At 41.3% G+C, this 21,731-nt stretch overlaps 1 protein-coding gene and 5 non-coding genes across 7 annotated transcripts; 4 read left to right on the top strand and 2 right to left on the bottom strand.

Moving 5' to 3' along the window:
• Positions 1–3,239: 3,239 nt before the first annotated feature.
• TRNAM-CAU (transfer RNA methionine (anticodon CAU)) lies at positions 3,240–3,311 on the top strand. The gene has a single exon. It is a non-coding gene; the product is annotated as a tRNA-Met (tRNA).
• A 3,230-nt stretch (positions 3,312–6,541) lies between these two features.
• Positions 6,542–6,614, bottom strand: TRNAR-ACG (transfer RNA arginine (anticodon ACG)). The gene has a single exon. It is a non-coding gene; the product is annotated as a tRNA-Arg (tRNA).
• A 3,831-nt stretch (positions 6,615–10,445) lies between these two features.
• Positions 10,446–10,517, top strand: TRNAW-CCA (transfer RNA tryptophan (anticodon CCA)). Its single transcript has one exon. It is a non-coding gene; the product is annotated as a tRNA-Trp (tRNA).
• Positions 10,518–14,230: 3,713 nt separating this feature from the next.
• TRNAG-GCC (transfer RNA glycine (anticodon GCC)) lies at positions 14,231–14,301 on the top strand. The gene has a single exon. It is a non-coding gene; the product is annotated as a tRNA-Gly (tRNA).
• Positions 14,302–17,053: 2,752 nt separating this feature from the next.
• Positions 17,054–17,323, bottom strand: LOC126077371 (DPH3 homolog). Of its 2 annotated transcripts, XM_049886675.1 has the most exons (2): positions 17,227–17,323; positions 17,054–17,154 (listed from the first exon to the last, which is right to left on the bottom strand). In XM_049886675.1, exons 1-2 carry the CDS (start codon positions 17,321–17,323, stop codon positions 17,075–17,077), a joined length of 177 nt encoding a protein of 58 aa, XP_049742632.1. In that variant the 3' UTR covers positions 17,054–17,074. The 2 variants fall into 2 exon arrangements, with proteins under 2 accessions (XP_049742632.1, XP_049742622.1); XM_049886665.1 differs by having other exon boundaries at positions 17,054–17,323.
• Positions 17,324–20,994: 3,671 nt separating this feature from the next.
• Positions 20,995–21,101, top strand: TRNAL-CAA (transfer RNA leucine (anticodon CAA)). Its single transcript has 2 exons — positions 20,995–21,032; positions 21,056–21,101. It is a non-coding gene; the product is annotated as a tRNA-Leu (tRNA).
• The last annotated feature ends 630 nt before the right edge of the window (positions 21,102–21,731 follow it).

Raw genomic sequence — 21,731 nt, 5'->3', positions numbered from 1 at the left:
ACAACATCCTGCCAGAGTAGGGTGGGTCGTAATCCCCTCTCAATTGAAACCAGAAAACTAAATCAATTACGATAGAGTCAATTCTGACTCATGGCAACCCCATGTGTGCAGAGTAGAACTGCACTCCAGAGGGTTTGCAAGGCTGTGACCTTTTGAAAGCAGATTGTCAGGCCTTTCTTCCAAGGTGCCTCTGAGTGGGTTTGAGCTACTAACCTTTTGGTTAGTAGCCATGTACTTTACCATTTGCTCCACCCAGTGACTCCCTTCCCTCCCCAGTAGTGTCTAATAAAATGAGACTCGCACATAGGGGGAAAACAGCATGTGAAGATCTGTCTAAAGGCAAAGAATGCCGGTGAATGCCTGAGACTACCAGAAACTGAAAGAGACAAGGAAGACTCTTCCCTAGAGTTGACAAAGAGAGAATAGCTCTGCTGATGGAAATAAATTCCTGTTCTTTAAATCCACACACTTTGTGGTATTTTTGTTTTGGCAGCCCTAGGAAATTAAGACAAGCCCTATCAGTTTGGGGTATTTCCTCTCCATTGTTATTCAGAGCTGTAATGTGGAGCTGTAGTGCTCTAGAAAATCACTTTTGGCTTGCACTCATATGCCAAGCTGACACATCTGTGAATTAAACTCAGACTTTCTTGCTTCATCTACTCATCATAAGGATTCATCTGAAGCAATGGTTTTGAATTGAGGGAGAGGAATTGGGGCCCAAGTGGTGACTGACTCGGTGGTCTGGAACACATGCTCATGCAGATTACTTGCATCTCTTGGCCCTGCTTGTCTCTTCTCCTGGACGAATCTCTTTGATTGTACAACAGGTTCCTTATCTTATAACTTATTGTGCCTAACCAAACCCAGCTGATGATGGGCATCCTGGCTACAAGACCATTTAATTTCTTATGGTCATATGATCCGTCTTTACCAGGACCCAGTAGCACACCCAGAACTGCTTTTCAAATGGTGGCATGGCTTTGTTCCAGAATCCTTTGGACTTATTATAGCATAGAACAGGAGAGCTATCATAGATCTGAAGAAAGACCTTAAATATATAGTGTCCACCCCACATTAATACATTGATACTGGTCTTGTTCCAGATTCTGCTACCAGGACTTGCAAAAAAAAAAAAAAAAATTCCACAAGACATTTTTTCCCTTCACAGATATTTCTAATATTAAAAAGTCTGCTGGGTCATATGGTCCAAGTGGCAGGGCAACTTGCAAGAACAATGGCCACATTCCATGTCCCTAAGTCTTTATAGATCTGCTCTGGAGACAGAAGATGCAAAGGTCACTGCTTTCAAAGATTTTACCTTCTACTGGGGCTTCCCTGAACTGCTCTTCCCACCTCCAGATTAATGAACCACCCCAAGGGAATTTTTAAAGGGTTGACTTCCTAGTAATTATGTCGCTGGTTTATTATTTTTACATGAAGCTTTTTCTATTTTCCTTGGAAAGTTGCGGGGGGGGGGGATTGGTTCAGTTAACACTGGGAAAGGATAACATATGAAGACAGCCTAGAACATAAGTTCTTTCAGGGCAGTGCATTTGTTGGTTTGGGCTGTCATGTACGCCAACTCCAGAAATGTTCCTAAACTAGCTCTGTTACCTATCCCTAAGTGAAATAAAATCAGCATACAACACCTCAATAGGAAGGTGAACCCTAAACTCTCATATTGAAAGTCTGATACTCTATCAACTGAGCAATTCAGACCGCAGGCCTGATGTGTTTACTTTAATTCACTATATAAAATGACTGAGATCTCCAAGAAGTGGTAGTAATGATCGTGATTTCAGGAATTACTCGGATTTTTTAAGGCTGTTAATCACATTTCCCAGGCCTCAGGACTGCAACCGAGCCTTATTATATTGAGCGTTCTGTTTAACCGCCAAGCTGTTTATTTGTTACACGATTATTGCTCAGTGTTTACTGCAGGGAGAATGACGAGGAAAGTTGGGCTCAGAACAGGGTGGATCCATTCAGGTTCTCTGCAGTTTTCAAAGATGCTTCTGGGAGTGTCCCTGGCAGATGGTGGAAAGAAGAGATAGTCGGTGCGAGGAACAAGAAGGAAAACTGAGGGAAAGGGCGTTGCCTAAGAAATGACGCAATGGAAAAGCTTTAAAATGATTTTGCCCGATTCTTTCTCTGGAAGAACCAGGACTCGCTGACAAAAACCGATGGCAGTCATAACTAAAAAGCGATTTTAGCCTTTGTTTTCTAATCCAACGTGCATAGAACAAGTTGTCAATACACACACTCTCTTATTCAGTCTTGTAAATAGAGAGAAATCGCCCCTACAATCTTTGTGAACTTTCACCGTGTAAGGGAAAAGGAGCGCTGAACCTTGTGTATAGTCACAGCGTGTGCTCTCCACGTCTCCCGCATCCTTCGCGAAAGACGACTCACAGAATGATTTACTTTTCTTTTCTGCTCCCTCTTCAGTTTTAACTTGGTCCCTCCAGCATGGCCAGGAAAAGGGCCACAGGACTGGTCAGCGCCCCTTCCTCTCCTCTGCCTTCCCAAGGACGCGAAGAACCCAGGCGTTGGTTCCAGCTGCAGAGTCAGTACGTGCACCGTGGGAGGCGCCGGAAAAACCCGAGTTCAAAATTCATTCCTAGAAATCAGTATTTGAGACTCTAACGAGTTGAGTGCCAAGTTCCTAAGACAGAGTTTCAGAGCTTCGGTTTTCTTCAGTAAGCTGCAAAGGTGCAGACATCTTAGAAACTGCTTTTAGGCAACGATTTTGAAAAGGGAATGTGGAGCAGGCCCAAGATGAAAGACGAAAAATAGAGGAGGTAGGTGGAAAGACCAAAACCACCAGAAAAACCTTTGCAGTCGAGTCTATTCCGACTCCTAGTGGCTTTTTAGGACAGCGTATAACTGCCCCGTACAATTTCCAAGAAGCGCCTGGCGGATTCACAATGCCAACCTTTACGGTTACCAGTCATAGCACTTAACCACTAAGCCAGCAGGGTTTACCAGTTAAAGAGGAAAGGAAATACCTTATACCTTAAAACAAAACAAAACAAGCCCACTGAGTAGAACTGGCCCATAGAGTTTGCGAAGAGCGCCTCGGCGGGTTTGAACTACGGACCATTTGGTTAGCAGCCGTAGCACCTAACCACTACGCCACCTAGGGCTGCCCGTATTATAGCTTATACCTTACACACTGCAAACAGAAAACAATCTGAAATCTGCACTGGATTGTACAAAGAAAAAGCTAGCAACCACGGAGCAGAGTGGCGCAGCGGAAGCGTGCTGGGCCCATAACCCAGAGGTCGATGGATCGAAACCATCCTCTGCTACCTTGATATCTTTTTCGCCCCAAATTCCAAGGTGGTGGAAACGGCTCTTGTCAGCTAACCAAAAGGTTGGAGTCCATTCAAAGGTCCCTTGAAGAAAGACCTGGCTATCTACCACAGAGAAGTGTCGCCATGAGTCGGATCTACTCCCAGCATCTGCTTTAGATAAGAGAAAAAGGGCACTAATTTGTAATACGAGGGGGAACCTTCTACAGTTGCCATGGGGCCTGAGAAGAACCTTTTTGATGTGCAGTTCTCTCAGACTTCTGCTTCTCTGTCTGCCATACATCACTATGCAAAAATCAACTCTCAAAAATAATGAGAACAATAAAAGCAACAATAATGGCTTTTATTGACTGCTTGAGCACTTAGGTGCCATTCACTAGTCCCAGTTCCAAATCATTTAATCGTCACAATTCTTCAAAGTGCTGTTATTATTCTCACTTTACAAATGAGAATACTGAAGTTTTTAGAGTTTAAATAACATGTTCAAAGTTGTGCAGAGCAAAAGCTCTGCTGCATTCATTTATTCCTTTACTAATTCCCAAATTCTGTTTTTCTAGTTATTTATTCATTTATTCGAACAGGAAATATTTGATTGCCAGTCACCCCGTAGTGCTAGGATACAGCAGTCGATCAATGAAAAAGAAAGCAAAACCCTGCTCTTATGAAGCTTCCATTCTAATGGAGGAAAGAAAAAATAAACTGTGGAGAACGATAAGATAACGCAAGGAAGGAGAATAAAGAGTGCTTGTGTTGGGCGGCGGGGTTGTTGTTAGGTGCGGTCGAGTCAGTTCCGACTCATAGCGACCCTATGCACAACACAAAGAAACACTGCCTGGTCCTGCGCCATCCTCACAATCGTTGTTATGCTTGAGCTCATTGTTGCAGCCACTGTGTCAATCCACCTCGTTGAGGGTCTTCCTCTTTTCCGCCGACCCTGTACTCTGCCAAGCATGATGCCCTTCTCCAGAGAGGGATCCCTCCTGACAACATGTCCAAAGTATGTATAGACGCAGTCTCGCCATCCTTGCCTGTAAGGAGCATTCTGGTTGTACTTCTTCCAAGACAGATTTGTTCGTTCTTTTGGCAGCCCATGGTATATGCAATATTCTTCGCAAACACCACAATTCAAAGGCGTCAACTCTTCTTCGGTCTTCCTTATTCATTGTCCAGCTTTCACATGCATATAATGTGATTGAAATACCATGGCTTGGGTCAGGCACACCTTAGTCTTCAGGGTGACATCTTTGCTCTTCCACACTTTGAAGAGGTCCTTTGCAACAGATTTGCCCAATGCAATGCGTCTTTTTATTTCTTGACTGCTGCTTCCATCGCTGTTGTTTGTGGATCCAAGTAAAATAAAATCCTTGACAACTTCATTCTTTTATCCATTTATCATAATGTTGCTCATTGGTCCAGTTGTGAGGATTTTTGTTTAATGTTGAGGTGTAATCCATACTGAAGGCTGTGGTCTTTGATCTTCATTAGTAAGTGCTTCAAGTCCTCTTCAGTTTCAGCAAGCAAGGTTGTATCATGTGCATAACGCAGGCTGTTAATGAGTCTTCCTCCAATCCTGACTCCCCATTCCACATCTTCTTCTGAAACCGGCCTGAATTTCTGGCAGTTCCCTGTCGATACACTGCTGTTTTTGAATGATCTTCAGCAAAATTTTGATTGTGTGTGATATTAATGATATTGTTCTATAATTTCCACATTCGGTTGGATTGCTTTTCTTGGGAATAGGCATAAATATGGATCTCTTCCAATCAGTTGGCCAGGAAGCTGTCTTCCATATTTCTTGGCATAGACGAGTGAGCACCTCCAGCGCTGCATCTGTTTGTTGAAACATCTCAATTGATATTCCATCAATTCCTGGAGCCTTGTTTTTCACCAATGCCTTCAGAGCAGCTTGGACTTCTTCCTTCAGTACCATCAGTCCCTGACCATATGCCACCTCTTGAAATGGTTGACTATCGACTAATTCTTTTTGGTATAATAACTCTGTGTATTCCTTCCATCTTCTTTTGATGCTTCCTGCATCATTTAATATTTTCCCCATGGAATCCTTCACTATTGCAGCTCGAGGCTTGAATTTTTTCTTCAATTCTTTCAGCTTGAGAAACCCCAAGCGTGTTCTTCCCTTTTGGTTTTCCATCTCCAGCTCTTTGCACATGTGATTATAAAACTTTGTCTTCTCAAGAGGCCCTTTGAAATCTTCTGTTCAGTTCTTTTACTTCTTCAATTCTTCGTTTTGCTTTAGCTGCTTGATGGCGGGGAGGTGTTGCAAATTTAAATAGAAAGGTCAGGGAAGGTCTCACGGAGAAGATGAATTTCAGCAACTATTTCAAAGAGATGAGGGAGAGAACCACATTGCTATATGGGGGATGATGGTTACAGGCAGAGAGAACAGAAAATGCAAAGATTCTGTGGCAGGAACAGGCCCCTTTGGTCCAAGAATGGCAAAAGGCCAGTGTGCCTGGAACTGAGTGAATGACTAGTATAGTACCAAAACCCGAAACACTCTGCCTTCGAGTCGATTCCAACTCATAGCGACCCTGTAAGACGGAGTAGAACTGACTGATAAGAGTTTCCAAGGAGCACCTGGTGAATATGAACTGCTAGACCTTTTGGTTAGCAGCCATAGCTCTTTAACTACTACGCCACCAGGCTTTCCGACTAGTATAGTAGTAGTAGTTAATATCACAGAGGTTTCTGGGGCTAGATTTTTTGAGGCATTTCCTTGAAATAAATCACTCTACATGTACTTATGGAGCCCTAGTGGTGCAGTAGTTAAAAGGTTGGCAGCTCGAATCCGTCAGCCGCACATTGGAAACCCTATGGGGCACTTTACTGGTTTTGCTCTTCTGGGGAACTCAGCCTAAGACAGCAGTATTCCTTCCTTATTAAATCAATCACTCAAACAAAACAAAAACACCTACAGAATAGTATGAGGCAGCAAGAACTCTTTTGTATTTGGAGCGAGGGAGAAATGAGAACAGAAGGCAGCACTCGGGACATCATTACAGGGTGTCAGACCACAGAGTCTCTCCAACATCCTTCCTCAGTGTACTTTATATCAGTAAACGCAGAGGAACCACTTGTTGGTGAGAGAATAAAATTTCTGGTGGGCTCATTTCTCAGAACCTAATACTTCCATACGAACTTTGTTAATTTGTGGAGTCTCAAAAAGTTAAGTGCTATTTGTGGAGTCTCAAAAAGTTAAGTGCTAACGAGCCAGCCAGGAGTCGAACCTGGAATCTTCTGATCCGTAGTCAGACGCGTTATCCATTGCGCCACTGGCCCTTTGGCAAAGGTATTGTTCTACTTAAGCTCATAGAAAAAGGGATTACTGTGTCATTCTAAAGGTGACTATAAGAAACTCTTCTTTTAGCTTGCTTTCTTCGATTGTCGGAATTTCAAACCCAAGAAACCTCAGAGCTGAAACAAAATAGGATTCTATTGGTTCCCTTGGCTTAGTTTAGTCATCCAAAATAATTCTTTCCGGGGCAATGAGAAATCCATTGTTAGGTAACTCGTAAAAGATCCGAGAGAATGTTTAATATTTTTAAAAGTAGCTTGCAATACAATATTGTAATTAGCGATCAGAGACGGAAATGAAGACAAAAGTCAATGCTCATAGTCCGCGGCGTGACCTCAGTGGACTTCTGGATCATTGCCTTAACCACTCGACCACAACTACAGACGCCCATAGGTTCTTTACACTGTACTCTGTTACCACATATCCTCTATTCCATGATACTTTTATTTTAATAAGGACTCAATAATAATCGACGGTAACTAACAACAACAATACATCTTTCATAACAGTGTTTTCTAACCAGGATCCAGTCAAAGGTCATTCATTGCCTTTGGTTATTTCCTTAATCCCTTTTAGTCTAGATCAGCCTCCCGTCATGTTCTGTTGTTTTGCTTTGTTTTGACATTGATTCTTTAAAAGTCCAACCCAATTGTTCTATGGAACATCCTGCATTCTGAAATTGTCTCATCGTTTCTTCATGCCATCTTTTAATTTATTCCTCTACTACGTGTATACTGGAAGTCTAAAGAATTGATCATACCTTTTGATGAATTGATTAGATTCAGGTAAAGCATTTTTGGCCCGACACTGTGTGCTCTTAAGAAGCCCTGGGGGCTCAGTGGTTAAGCGTTCAGCTGCTAACCAAAAGACGGGGAGTTCTAATCCATTGGCAGCTGTTAGCAACAGGTCTGGGTTTTTGTTTTACTTCACATAAGAGGCACTTCTCAAGATATCCCAATGATAATGAAAATAAAGTGGCACTCCCAGGGTTTTTTATTTTTTACCTTTCCATTTGGGACGTAATCTGTGGGTTGGTAACTTCAGCAACATGCACATCTGTTCTTTCCCAATAACCCTTTGCCTAATGGTTTTAAGTTTGCTAATGCTCTTTGCCTAGGTCTACTATTTCTCTGGGGGTTAGGGATAGTGATTGTTCTAATTCTATCATTCTTTCTGCATTTGTGAGAGGTTACTCTTGGCAAGACCGCTGCCCTCCTTCCTGCTTCCTTTTCCCAGGTCCACCTCCCCACGTGCCTCCAAGTCTTTGCGTAGCAACCTGGGAATTCAGCTTGATTGGCGCTAAAAGGCTCGGAGGAGTTTGCACTTTCATGTCAAGTGGACGGGAAGAACGTGACATTATGAAGATTGTAAGGTCTCCGAGGTTCTCAAACTCGAGTGCATATAGGAATCACTTGGATATCTTGTTAAAATCCAAATTCCTGGGCCCCACCTCCAGAGATTCTAATTCAGTAAATCGAGGGCGGCGCGGGGGTGCGTGATGTACTCTGAAAGTTTGTATTTCTAAGCGGCTCCCAGGGGCTGCTGCCGGTCCACCGAACAAATTTTTTGTGTCTCCGACCCGGAATGGACTGACTGGTATAGTGATAATGATGGGTTGCTGTTGTTACTTGCTGTCGAGTCGGTTCCGACTCATAGGAGTCGGTAACAACGAGTGATATTAAAAAAAGAGATACTTGGAGGGAGAAAAAGAAACAGAAACAAAGGCAAAGAACATGGAGAAGAAATACATGGAAGATAAACTATTACGGTGAAAATGAGTAAATTTCTTATTTCCGACTTTAACCAAGAAAAGAAAGGTTTTAAAACGGAGCACAACGACCAACAAGCTCTGGGATTCTTCCAAGGGAAACAAACTATTCTGTAACCACTAAGGGATTCGAACTCTTCCATTTTCTAGATCCAAAATCAGATGCCTTATCCATTAGTCAACCTAATCCCATAAGATTGGGTGTTGAAAACTTTTTGAAAGGAAAAATAATCCGCTGGTCTTCACTTGGGCTGTAAATGTAATAAACCAAGAAAACCAAACCCATTGCCGTGGAGTCAATTCTGACTCATAGCGACCTACAGAACAGAGTAGAACTGCCCCACAAGGTTTCCAATGAGCTCCTGGTGCATTTGAACTACCAACCTTTTAGTTAGCAGCCATTGCACTTAACCACTACACCACCAGCATTTCCATAAAGGTAATATATACATATAATTTATAAAGTATATATATATACTTTATAGTACATATACCTTATACAGGATATATATAGGGTCGCTATGAATTGGAATGAGTCCACACAACGGGTTTGGGTTTTTTTTTTGTATGCGTATATATAATATAGGGAAATTATTATAGTATTTCAGAGAGATTCCGGCGCCTCAGAAATGCTGCAGTCTAATTGAGGAAGCAAAGTTAATTTAATGATCAAAAATACTGCAGAGTTACAACTAGATAGCTGCAAAGGAGAGAAATACAATGTTACAATAATTGAATATGGTGCTGTTATTAGTTAGAAGGCTTTACTTGATAGAGTGCTTTATCTTTGTATGGAAGTCAGGGAGAAAGGCTGCAGGAGGCTGAGAGCTGAAGGAGGAGACGGGTTAACTAGGCCAAGACAGAACCCAGCTGCTTTACAGGTCCAGGGAACCTCCACTCCCGTGCCTTCCAGGTAAAGTTTCTGAATTAAACACAACACTTTACTTGTGTGTACTCCAGACATCACACTGAAATAATTCTAAAATACAAATTCACATAGGTTAGAAAGTTCAAGAGTGGAGAAAACAGCAACAAGGTGTTATAAGCTGGAAAGGCTGTTGAAGAGTGATAGCTGATTTGTCAGAACTAAACCAATAGTGGGAAAAGCAGAGAGGCAACCAGATTTGCACCGCAGAACCCCATCTCTATCACCCATGATATGGCCTCATTGTCTCAGGAATTGTCAGCACCAGCTTCACCTGGAAACTGCCCTTCCTCTATCCTGGAAGAAGACGGGAAGTTTATTTTCTTGAGAAAGTAAAATATACGGTTACTAGGCTGGAGCAGGGATTCTCAAACTTTTCTGTGCTTCACGACCACCTGGAGAGTTTGTTAAAACACAGATCCCTGGGGCTTCAAGCCCAGAGTGTCCCATTCAGCACGTCTGGAGTGTGGCGGAGATTTTACATTTCTAACAATTTACCTGTTCCCAAAGCCCTGGCATCCAGACCTTCACCATCCAGGCAAAGGTGGAATAGTTTTCTACCACATATATAAGGTAATATGAATTAAAAAGCCCTTTAACACAGGACTAATAGTAAGTGGTAAAAAAAAAAAAAATAGTAAGTGATAAGCACTCAGTAAATGTTAACCGTTTATCCGGGGTTCCTTTTGTAAACTGAATGTCACTTGCACGCAATAGAGGCCTCAGGGCCCACGGATCCTGACTGAGGAAGTGAGGGTTTTGTCAAGAGATGCCACCCGCTCTAGGCTTTGAGGACAAGAAGCTTTTTACCAGGTTGAGGATGAGGCCGGTGGGCATTCGGATAGGGAGGAGGAAGGGAGAAGACCGCGAGGCCTGGCACCACAAGGCTGAAAGTGGGATACAGAAGAGAGAGGCGTCTAGTGAATTTTCGTATATGGAACATTTGGGATTAATATTCACTCTGGTCAATCCTTCATTTCTTTCTCAAGGAAGCTTTAGCAAAACTGTGAAAGGTGGAGAAAAATGGTCAGAGCTAATGACAGAGATATAAGTATTTTGGATCGGGGAGGGGGGTGGGATGAATCAGGATCCGATTTTAGAAAGGATAAATTGGGGCGCTGTGACCTCGTGGCGCAACGGTAGCGCGTCTGACTCCAGATCAGAAGGTTGCGTGTTCAAATCACGCCGGGGTCAGGGTGGTCGTCTTTTGGAGAGAGAAAAAATAAATGAATTTGACAGTCTACTTTCCTTCGTCGAGACGTAATTAACTGTGAAGATCTCCAGTTTGAAATCTGTTAAGGCCGCAGAGATTAGATGATTCTACCTTTTCAGAGTTTTCTTTTCTTTTGCCTTTGACTTGCTGTTGGGATTCTATGATGGGGGCACAAAATCCTCAGATGCGCCCTGCACCTTTTGCCGCCTTACTTAAAAAGATATTTAACTCTCCTCTATGGCATCAGGAATTATGTCTACTTCATTGAGAGCCATACGTAACGCTAAGAAAGCCTGGTGGCGTAGTGGTGGAGAACTACGGCTGCTAACCAAAAGGTGGGCATCTAGGCTCAACCAGGCGCTCCTTGGAAACCCAATGGGGTGGATCGACGAGTCCGAACGGAGTCTACTGCAACCTTTTTTTTTTTTTTTTTTTTACCTAATGCTAGGTACATAGTAGGAGATCCATAAATGTCTGTTAATTGGAAGTGAATTAAACAGATCACGAGCTGAGAAGGCAGAATGATGTGAAGCATGTTACATTGTTTCTTATAGCTTACGATTTCTTTGTGTCATGAAAGATGCAGTGGGTAGTTCTGCTGTAACTGTGGGGCTCTTGCCACACGATATAGAATAACATGTAGGAATCTCCTTTAAAAAATAACTTTGGGCACTTCATCAGGCTTTATCGTAAGCTGAAGGAAATACCCCTCAAAACCCGCTTTTCTTTGCTCCGATGCTATGCCACCAGACCCCTTTATCATTACTGAATCACCCTGTAGAGAACCTCATGATCAGGATCAAGGTGAACTGAAGTGTGGCTATGAATATCTGCCTTGAAAAATTAAACTCCCCTCCCAGTTAATAAATTGTGTTCGGATTTATAACATCAGGCTTCTGTGAGTCCTATTAGTGTGAATCAGTCCCTGAACCTAACTACCCTCAGGTGATAATTTCACTGAGTTTACCAATAAAACTGAGGCCCAGACCCTAGAACAAGAGACAAAAAGGAAGCAGTAGTCTTGTCAGGGAGTTGACTTACCTTCAAATATGACATTTTTAAAAAGAATATTTTATTGTGTTTTAGGTGACCAAAATGACATTTTTATTCTGTCTCATACATGGGTTTTCCAATTTTAGGTTTTATATGTGCACACTCTCCAGTTTTCACTAGATTCGTCTTTTAGCTGAGCATTCAGTTTCATTTCTCACTGCCATCCCCAGGGCATCCTCTAGTCACAACGTCCAGTGTATTGATACAACCACTTTTATTGACTCTGACATCTGGTAAGGGAATGCTACATTCCACCTCTGTCTCAATGTAGAAGTCAAGCTAATATATCATTTCCATAAAATACCAAACCAAAGCTTCTTTTAAAAAATCCTGAATATTAGGAAGTAGACTCTAATTTCCAACAAGAAGCATATTAAAACAACGAATATTTTAAACTTTATTGTAAGATAGCTAGTAATTTCTAGGTAATTTCTTTCCAGAGTTTATTTTTTTAAATATTGCTTTTTAAGTTTATCTGTAAGAAAGTATATCTGTGTAATTTATGGGAACCTTAGCCTAGTGGTTAAGAGCTAAGGCGGCTAACCAAAACGTCCACAGTTCATAATTCACCAGGCGATCCTTAGGAACTCTGTGGGGCAGTGCTATGAGTCGGAATCAACCCCACAAAAATGGGTTTGATTTCTGTATTGAATGTGAGAATTGAAACCAGCCCCACAGCTTACTGTCTACATTCCCATGACTTTTGTATTCCAGTATTTTCATACATAACACTTCTATCCCCTGAGACTCTTGCCTAGGAAGATAAAAGTTGCAAATAACTTTTTGCTTATTCCAGGAACTTTATTGTTCATTGCAGGAATTTCTTGAAAGGCCCATCAACTTCTCATTAGAAGATATGGAAAGACAGATTACACAGCAACACCTTTTAAGTACCTGTGGTGTTTTTAAAATATGTCCACACAGTCTTAAATACCCTGTCCTTCAATTTCCTTCCCCTTGAGTGTGAGTTGAATTTAGTGACTTGCTTCTAGTGAATAGAGTAATGTGAAAGTGATAGTGCCATACTAAGTCATACAAGATGCTACAGCTTCCTCTTGGCTTTCTCAGGTCACTTGATCTGGTGGAATCCCACTGCCACATCAGAAGGACATGGCATGGAGAGGCCCATCTGGTAAAAATAAAACAAAACAAAAACTAAGGTTCCATTCAACAGCCAAGTGAGTGAGTTTGGAAGAGTGTTCTCCAGCCCCAGGTAAGCCTTCAGATAATTGTAGCCCCTGTCAGCATCTTGTTTGCAACCTCATAAGAAGCCCCATCAGCTAAGCCCCCTGAGTTCTTGACCTACAGAAACTATGAGATAATAAATGCTTGTTGCCGTAACCCACTATTTTTTAGGACAACTTGTTACACAGCAATAGATAATGTTTGCAACCTCAAAATCCTTTCCTGGCTGTGTCTACCAATTCTAAACTATAATGTCATGATCCTTACCCAATCTTAACCTTGTCCTCACTTTGAAAGACCACCATATAGATTTCAAAATCTCAATAAATAGTTCAACTTTGCCCTTACAACCTGTAAGACATAATTAAGACTCTGGAGGTTGCGTTCTTCCTTATCCAATTAACTAAGCTTTTTTCTCCCAATTTACTTTTTTTTTTTTAATAACTTTTATTAAGCTTCAAGTGAACGTTTACAAATCCAATCAGTCTGTCACATATAAGTTTACATACATCTCACTCCCTACTCCCACTTGCTCTCCCCCTCTTGAGTCAGCCCTTTCAGTCTCTCCTTTCTTGACAATTTTGCCGGCTTCCCTCTCTCTCTATCCTCCCATCCCCCCTCCAGACAAGAGTCGCCAACACAATCTCAAGTGTCCACCCGATATAATTAGCTCACTCTTCATCAGCGTCTCTCTCCCACCCGCTGACCAGTCCCTTTCATTTCTGATGAGTTGTCTTCGGGGATGGTTCCTGTCCTGTGTCAACTGAAGGTCTGCCAATTTACTTTTTATTGTTTGGTTTTCTATGTGTTGGCTTCGTCTCCAAAATCCTCAGAAACAAGGGTCATATCTTCATTTGTTTTGAGACCTCTTTTTGACTTTTGGTTGCAAAGTGCCACAGCAATCTCAGTAACTGGTGGTCACCCTCTCCAGGGGGCAAGTAATGGGGATGCCCATATGGAGGAGATTAGAAGAATACTTTCAGAATTCTACGTTATCATTCCCACTTTCAGTGACAATACCTTCCTTTCCAATCTTGGGTCTCCTAAACAGAACGTCAATAGAAGTTTTTGTTTTCTCCTGGAGATGTTGTAACTTGGTGTTTCAGAGTTGAATTGATTGCTTTGATCTACTACATTAATAAAATTGGCTTGCATGCTAAAAGAGGGATTTTCAGAATTTGTTTTCATTAGAGATTTAAATTGATGGTGGGATGGAGAAAAACATTTTTATATGTTGGGTATTTGTAGGTATTTTCATCAAGGGTCACATATCAGTGTAGGTTCAGCCTCCTGCCAGTTTATGGGTTTTCTTAGAACATCTTTTAGATATAATCTTTTCATTAATTGGACTTAACGAAATTCCTGGGGAAAAAACATGCATTCTTATTTTACTAACAATTTAGGAATGGAGTTAGGACAGCTATATGAAACTTAAAAAGAAGAGGAATGTCATCCAGCATTGGTGGTTCAGTGGTAGAATTCTCGCCTGCCACGCGGGAGGCCCGGGTTCGATTCCCGGCCAATGCAGCGCTCCAGGTTTCTTTTCCTTGCTGGGAAAAGAACACTGTCCCTGAAAACCAAAACCACAAAAATTATTTTACACTTAACGTGGTTCTCTTACCCCAGGGATTGTGGAAAAAGGCCAAAGCTAACACTTTTGCAATTTCAATTTTATAAGTTATCCCAACTAACATGCGTTTGGTTTTCCAATAATCCGAAACAATTCTGTCCAAGTTAAAGTATAAAAATATAAAACTACTTCTCTTAAAAAGAGAAAAAAAAAAGTTAATCTCGAAATTAGATGTTAGAAGCTCTCAAAAAGCAAATATTGTCACTGGGACATTATTATTATTATTTGGATTTAAATTATCTTTACATAGCATGCCAATACATTCATCTTGGTAATAAATTAATATTTATAGTTCTCAAAAAATGTCAGACACTTTCCAAGAGAAATGTTTCTGGGTGTGTACACCAAAGTGTATGTAGAACCAGCTGACTTTAAACTCCGAAGTGCAGCAACAACAAGTTATTGAAGAATGGAGTGTCTTCACAGTAAATCATGATCTAAAAAGTTTGAGTTTATAAAGGTTTCAATTGCCATTTCAGTTCCTGAAAGCTGCCAAGCCTCATGATATAGAACTAACAGCTTAGAGTTAATCCAGGCTCCTAATTGTACAAAACAGTGATCCACTAGCCTTGCCAAAGATTACAAAGCCAGTAAGAGACAGAGCCTGGACTACAAATCAGTTGAGGTGCTCCAGAAACATGTTGGGTTAAATAAGGCACAAATATCACACAAAATTCTAGTTCATATCTGAAAAGATCCTGGTTTCACTTTCTGCCTAACAAAGGATTGAATCCTGATGTGTTCTTCTGTAGTTCACAGATTTAGTGACTTGGTTGCTTTGGAAACAAAATCATTCCCATTGTTGCAGCTTATCACGGAACACTGACTGCTAGTGTTGTTTATGCTTCTTTTCTCCTGGGATGTTTGGATTTCGGCAACTTTTCTTCCTGTTCTATACTCAGAATAGATCTACATTAACGGCATCTCTTCTTGTTTGAAATTTAACATCAGCAGAAGAAACTAACACGTCATTGATAGCTACAAAGCCATCAACATTTGATTTCATTTCTCCTTATGGCTCATTCCAGTCAGTCAACGCTTAGTATTCTGCTGTTCATTTGAGCACTTGCTGGTTCCAACAGCTTCTGCAGAGCAGTTGTGGATTACTTCTGGGTGTCAGTGTCTCACCTAGCAATGAGATTTCTCATCATATCAAGAATACGCCATATGATGTTTCTGGTCGTCCCAAGCATCCCAGCATACAGCTTCTGGTGATTCACTGTCTAACGGTTAAACATGCTGCTGGCAGACAAAAAAGGCCATTCATTTGTTTTAATTTAAACCCCCAGTGTGTGCAGCACATTTATCAGTCAGTTACAGAATGTTCACGTTCTGGCAAGCTATTTTTCTCTTTCGTCACAGGAGCCATTCCCCAAACATCCTGCCAAACAATGCTTTTTTTTTTTTTTTATGCATACAAGAAAGTTGTGTATAAAAATGGAATTTTCAAATTTCCTTATGTGGCTCTAACTTTTGCTACTCTCAGCACTGCAGCAAAGGAAGGCTGGTGACTTATCTCTATGTATTTGTTTTTCTCCAGGGCAGTATTTCTCTGTAAGAGTGTGTTTGGTTTCATTGCAGGTTATAGGTTCACTAGCTGTACCCTCCATGGGCGTATTTACTTAAAAACGGCCTCCTGTTTTCAAGCTCATCTTCAGCAAATTTAAGAGTTATTATAGATCCTTCACCTTTCAGGAGCAACCTGATACTGTGAGAATGCTGAAAGCATTGCCGCCAGCCATAAAGACTTGACATTAACCCCCAGCTGGAATGTGGTTTCATTAGCCTTTTTTAAAAACAAGCAAACAAAAATCCATCCATAAAATATGACTTGCCCTGATCTGGCAGAATCGCTTAAGCATTTCACTTGCTAAGGAGGCACGTTTTGCTCCTCATTCTTCCTTTGGCTGTTTTGTCTTTTTACCTTGTCCTGATTTTAAAGGAACATACTGAATATCAACAAGAAAACAAAATATTCTTTGATCATTTCACTTTTTGATCTTTCTTTCTTTCTTATTCAACTAACTTTGAGCTCTGGAGAAATCAGGAGCCCAGTATATTTTCTTTGTAATAGCGCGCCCAGCCCTCTACACATCAAGTGTAACAGATAACCCATGCTTAACAGAACCTGAACGTTTTAATAATGACAAGGCTGAGGAGGCTAACTTGGTGCAGGAACTGGAAGTGCAGTCCTAACAAGGAAGTTAATATTTTTAAATTTAAAACAGGAAAGGTGATGTCAAATTTCAAAGGAAGGGTGAATTTTAATAATCTTAATGACCAAGCTAAAAGTACAATCCCTTTTTTGTAAAGGAATACCAATGGCTTTGAGGTAGATGATGCTGATATCAGATACTGAAGTAATTGGGTTTAAGATCTGATGAAACTGAGGGAAAGAAAACACTGGTCTGAGATCATCTTCCTTTAAAACAGGTGGAAAATTAGGAATATTTGCAATTCAAAGTCGTAAATGTGGAAATCAGGCATGTCACGTCGTGGCTAGCTTCTTTAACTGGAGATGAATGTGGCTGTCCAAGGAAAGAATCCACACCCTAATGGAACTGCAAGCAACAAGATGGTCGTCCCGTGAACAGGCTGGTAACTTTTCATTTGATTTTTCCAGCTTGGCTCATTCCCAGTTGCTCAAGATTTGGATTCCTAAGGCCGTCTTCAGCATTTAACTAATTCTTTGTTGGTGGAAGGGGCTGGGACCGTTTCTCCACACATAAACTGATCTTTGTCATAAATCACTTTTATAATGAGAAAGCAGCTAGGACACGTTGCCACGTCTTCCCCATTCTCCAAATCCTCTTTGGTGATACAGAAGTTATCACCACACGGGCAGGGGTAGAAATACGACTCCGAGGCCTCGTCATATTGGAAGTCCTCGATCACCATCTGGTCGTGAAACACCGCCATTATTGCTGGGGTCAGCCAAAGGGGTGCCTTCCTGCCGTCTCTCGCCGCCTCCAGCTGCCTAACTTCACCCGGCTCCAGCCGGGCAGGGCGTTCTCCACACCGACATTATTATTTTTTTAATGGTAATTGTTTTTTAATCGACAGAAGTTTCATGACCACCCCCACTCCACCACCCAGAGTACAGCCTCCCGACTCCCTGCTAACTCAGAACAGAAGCCAATCCTGAAGTCCATCTTCAGCCAGAGATTGGACAGGCCTATAAAACAAACGATAACACACGTGAGGAACGTGCTTCTTAGTTCAATCAAATATAGAAGACCTAATGGGCAACACCTGCCCAAGAGCAATGTCGAGAAGGCAGGGAGTGACGGGAGATCCGGACTAATGGACAAGAGGATCTCTTAACCACTATGCCACCAGAATTTCCGTTGATACATGATGGATAGTGTTAAATACGATCTGACTATGGATGAGAGTTTTGCATGTAAAAACAGATTTGATTTTATTATATACAATAAAAACTGTAAGCATGCAAGTAGGATAATCAGAATAACCAATGACAAAGAAATGGCCTAAAGCACTTGTTCCCAAACTTTGCACATTAGAATCATCTCAGGATCTTTATAAAATATCAGTTTGCTGGCTCCCACCCCCAGACTTTCTGATTTAATTGGTATGGGATGCCACTCAGGCATCAGAGTTTTTAAAAGCTCTGCTGCTGATTCCAATATACAGTACTATTTGGGAATATTGAGAGGTTTCTATCCCAAGTCTGGTCTCTGTACCAGCAACATCTGCAGCACCAGGGAGCTGGTTAGAAGTACAGAATCTCCACCACACCCAGATTTACCGAAAGATAATCTGAATTTTAGCAAAATATTGAGGCAACTCCTATGCACATTTAGAGTGTGAGAAGTTTTGGTTTAAGGCAGTGTTACTCAAGGGGTGGTCAGCTGCCACCAGCAGCACCTAGGAGCCAATTAAAAGTGCAAATTCTTGGACCTCACTCCAGACCTACTAAATCTGTGTCTCTGGGGGTTGGGTCCTGAAATTTGTGTTTTAACAATACCTGTAGGTGATTCTTAAAGTAGGTGATTCTTATACATACTACATATACTAAATAAAAATATACATTTTTGCCAGATTTCTAGGTGTTTTGTAGGCTCATTAGGATGCTAAAAAGCCCTGGTCTAGAATGTAAGAAAGGAAAGGCTCCTGCTCCAAGTTCAGGAAAATAACTTAGACTAACTCCACATTATTATTTCAGAACCTGTTCTCTTTCCAAATCAATTTGTAATGGCCCTGAGATAAACGGAAATGACTTGCAGAATGGTTTACATTCCACTTACCTTGCAGCTTATCAGACAATTATGTGACTTTTGTGCAAACAGCTGTGGTCACAAACTACTGTCTAAGGAGTCTACTAAGAAGTCCATGACTTCTTCAAGAGCACGGATATAATTCATGGAAAATGCATTTTTACTGCTCTCCATTCCAAAAGACATCCTTACAAATGAAAACTTCAATCAATTAAATTGTGGAGTCTTTAATGACCTTGCTATATCTCTAGATTGCCACATTGTTCTCAGTAGACTTGTATGTTGCCTTGGGCATGCGAAGCCTGTTGATTTTGAAATACCTTCACACTACATAGATCTGATATTTTTAAATAAAGATAACCAAGCAGGATGGAATTGAAGAAAGATTCAGAACAAAACCAAAACTTTTGTTTTTATTCATCTCAGAAACATGAGTCCATTAGAAAGAGTGTATATCTAAGGAAACTATAAAATATTTAAAAATATTTAAAAATATTCACCTAACCACAGTGCTGAAATTAAATATATGAGCCCCTTGTTTCGATGGTACTGGGTTGGTTTTAGTTTTACAAATGGATAAACTAAGGACCAGAGTTAGAACTAAGTGATCTAATCAAACATGTCACCTCTGTTTTTGCTAACACCTTACTAACTTCTAAATAACATATATATGGTGTTATGTGTGTCAGGAAAATTTGTCAAAACTTAAAAATGGACCACAGAAATTACTGGGTCCTGCCTTTCAGTGAAATGTTGGGCATTGTCTGGCACATGCTCCAAGAATTATCTGATATTATAGAGGAAACATGTCTTTGAATGACTAAGATTGATTCAGTAGACTATTCAAGACTTCTGTGATGGTAGAAATTAAATTATGGGAATGTGATAATAATATAATGATACTTGTCCACATCAGTGCGAAGAATTTTGCTCAGTTGAGGTACAATTTTGCTCAGTAGAAAAGATAACCTCAAACATTAAGTTTTCTTGCCCTATAGAATACACCCACTCCTCACTTATTGACATGGTTAGGTTTATTTTAAAAAATGTATTAATTCTCTTTTGTTCTGAAACTTTCTTCTATTCTTTCCTACTTGGTTACTTTATTTAAAAGATGAAGAAACAGTTTCCACAGGATCAAGGTAACATTAACCTTCACACATCACACTTTTTAAAGTAATGAAGCATGAATTCAAGCACACTTTTATCTAATTCAAGATCCTCACATTTTCTACTACTTTACATTGTCTTCAAAACAATATTTTGGTTCTTCATTTGAGGGCTGGGAAGGGGAGAATGTTGAAACAAACAAAACAACTTATCCCTGATCATTGGGCACACAAATTAGGATCTTACAACAGTTGTTTGCCAGTCCCTGCATACAATATTTGGATTGTCTTCCACAGGAAATGAAGTCTCTGAAAGCTATGGATTTGGGGGACTAAGTAATAAAACATTGCTGTGAGACCGGATGGAAAGTGAGCAGTGAATGAATGCCTCTCACCTGAATCAAACTTGTAGGGATGTATCTATCTAACCCTACCTCTCTCTCTCTCTGTTCCCCCCTCCCCCCATCTATCTATGTATCTATGTAGAGATTTTACACCAGGACAAAGATGTTTTTGTTGTTGTTCTCCGTGGTGTCATATTTCTCTTATGTATCCTATAACCAAGTCCTGACTTTCACTTCACATTCCTTCTCCCACAGCTGGCAGAAAAACTAGAAGGGGGTATCGTATGAGAGAGAGAGAGAGAGAGAAAGAAAAGGGCAATGAAGAAAGACAAGAAAAGGAAAAAGAGGTTGGGTTAGGCGGGGCGTGCCTAGGGAAGGAAGCTGAAGGAGTGTGGAAAATGGTCAAGCTCTCCGCTACCCTTGCAGAAAAGTAAAAATGCTGAAAATAGAATGGTACAGGTAATATTTAAGTCCCGCTTTCCTGGGCCCAATCCCCACTAATATAACTTCTTAATATAAAATATGGGCGACAGATACTGTGACCATCGCGGAAAGCTGCTGAAATACTGTTTCAACTCAGCGCGGATAAAATCTGGATCCCAAATCCTCTACGCCTTAAAGCCGATCCTGTAACTCCTAGTCTTTAGGGGCAGGCTTGGGTGGGGCGGGGAGGGATCATTGGGAAAAGGGGACGTGGGGTGGGTGGTATGTGCTCCGGTCGTAAAAAAAAAAAAAAAAATTCGTCGTAAGGATTGCGTTAATTCTGTTGTCCCCTGCAACTTCCAGGTTCGCTGTAAAATGTGTTCTTTTTTGGTTTTAGAAATGTTTTCTTTTTTCTTGGACGAAACAGTCTTCAGTCACTGTGTACAGTTGTATCCTGCAGAGGCGTTACGTGCAGTGTCAGGATGGCCGAGTGGTCTAAGGCGCCAGACTCAAGCTTCAGCTTCCCGCGCTAGGGGGTTCTGGTCTCCGAGTGGAGGCGTGGGTTCGAATCCCACTTCTGACAGCGCTCTATTTTGTTCCTGTCATGCCCAATCAAAAGTATCACCTTTGAGCCAGCAACACCTGAGGTTTCTTCTAGCTCTTGTCGGCTTAACTCTCCTGCTCTTGCAATCACACCTGCTCGCCCTGTCCGCATCGCCTCATCTTGGGCCCCTCCAAGTACGAGGCCATCACTCTTCGTTTCTTGGCCTTCTCTCTCTTCCCACAGTCCATAGTGCAACCCTTTCTTCCTCAAAGATGCTCAGCCCCGAATACTCTTGCCAACGGCCCAGCGCGTCTGCACCAATCCCACAGAAAAGGACAGAAAAGAGGCTTCTATCGCAACTCAAACCTAACAGTCCACAAAAGAAAAGTCCTGAACTAGAGAATTCTGGAATGTTTCCAGAGCCATTCCGACAAAATTTAAACTTCCGGCGCCGCCTCAGGTCCTCTCCTTTCAGAAGAAAGTAGGCAATGGATTTCCATTAGTTGGTCATCACATGCTCCATGAGCCAACTGAGAAGTCAAAAATGGGGAACATTCCTTTAAAAAACATAAAAACAAAAGAGAAAAAGGCCTCTCTTTCAGGAACAGCCCTTTATGCAGATTTGGGTAATGCATATTACTTGTCTTCAGGTCGGGGATTCAAACTCGG

Source organism: Elephas maximus, chromosome 1, assembly GCF_024166365.1.
Source record: "Elephas maximus indicus isolate mEleMax1 chromosome 1, mEleMax1 primary haplotype, whole genome shotgun sequence".
Lineage (NCBI taxonomy): Eukaryota > Metazoa > Chordata > Mammalia > Proboscidea > Elephantidae > Elephas > Elephas maximus.
This window is presented reverse-complemented; position numbering and strand designations above follow the sequence as displayed.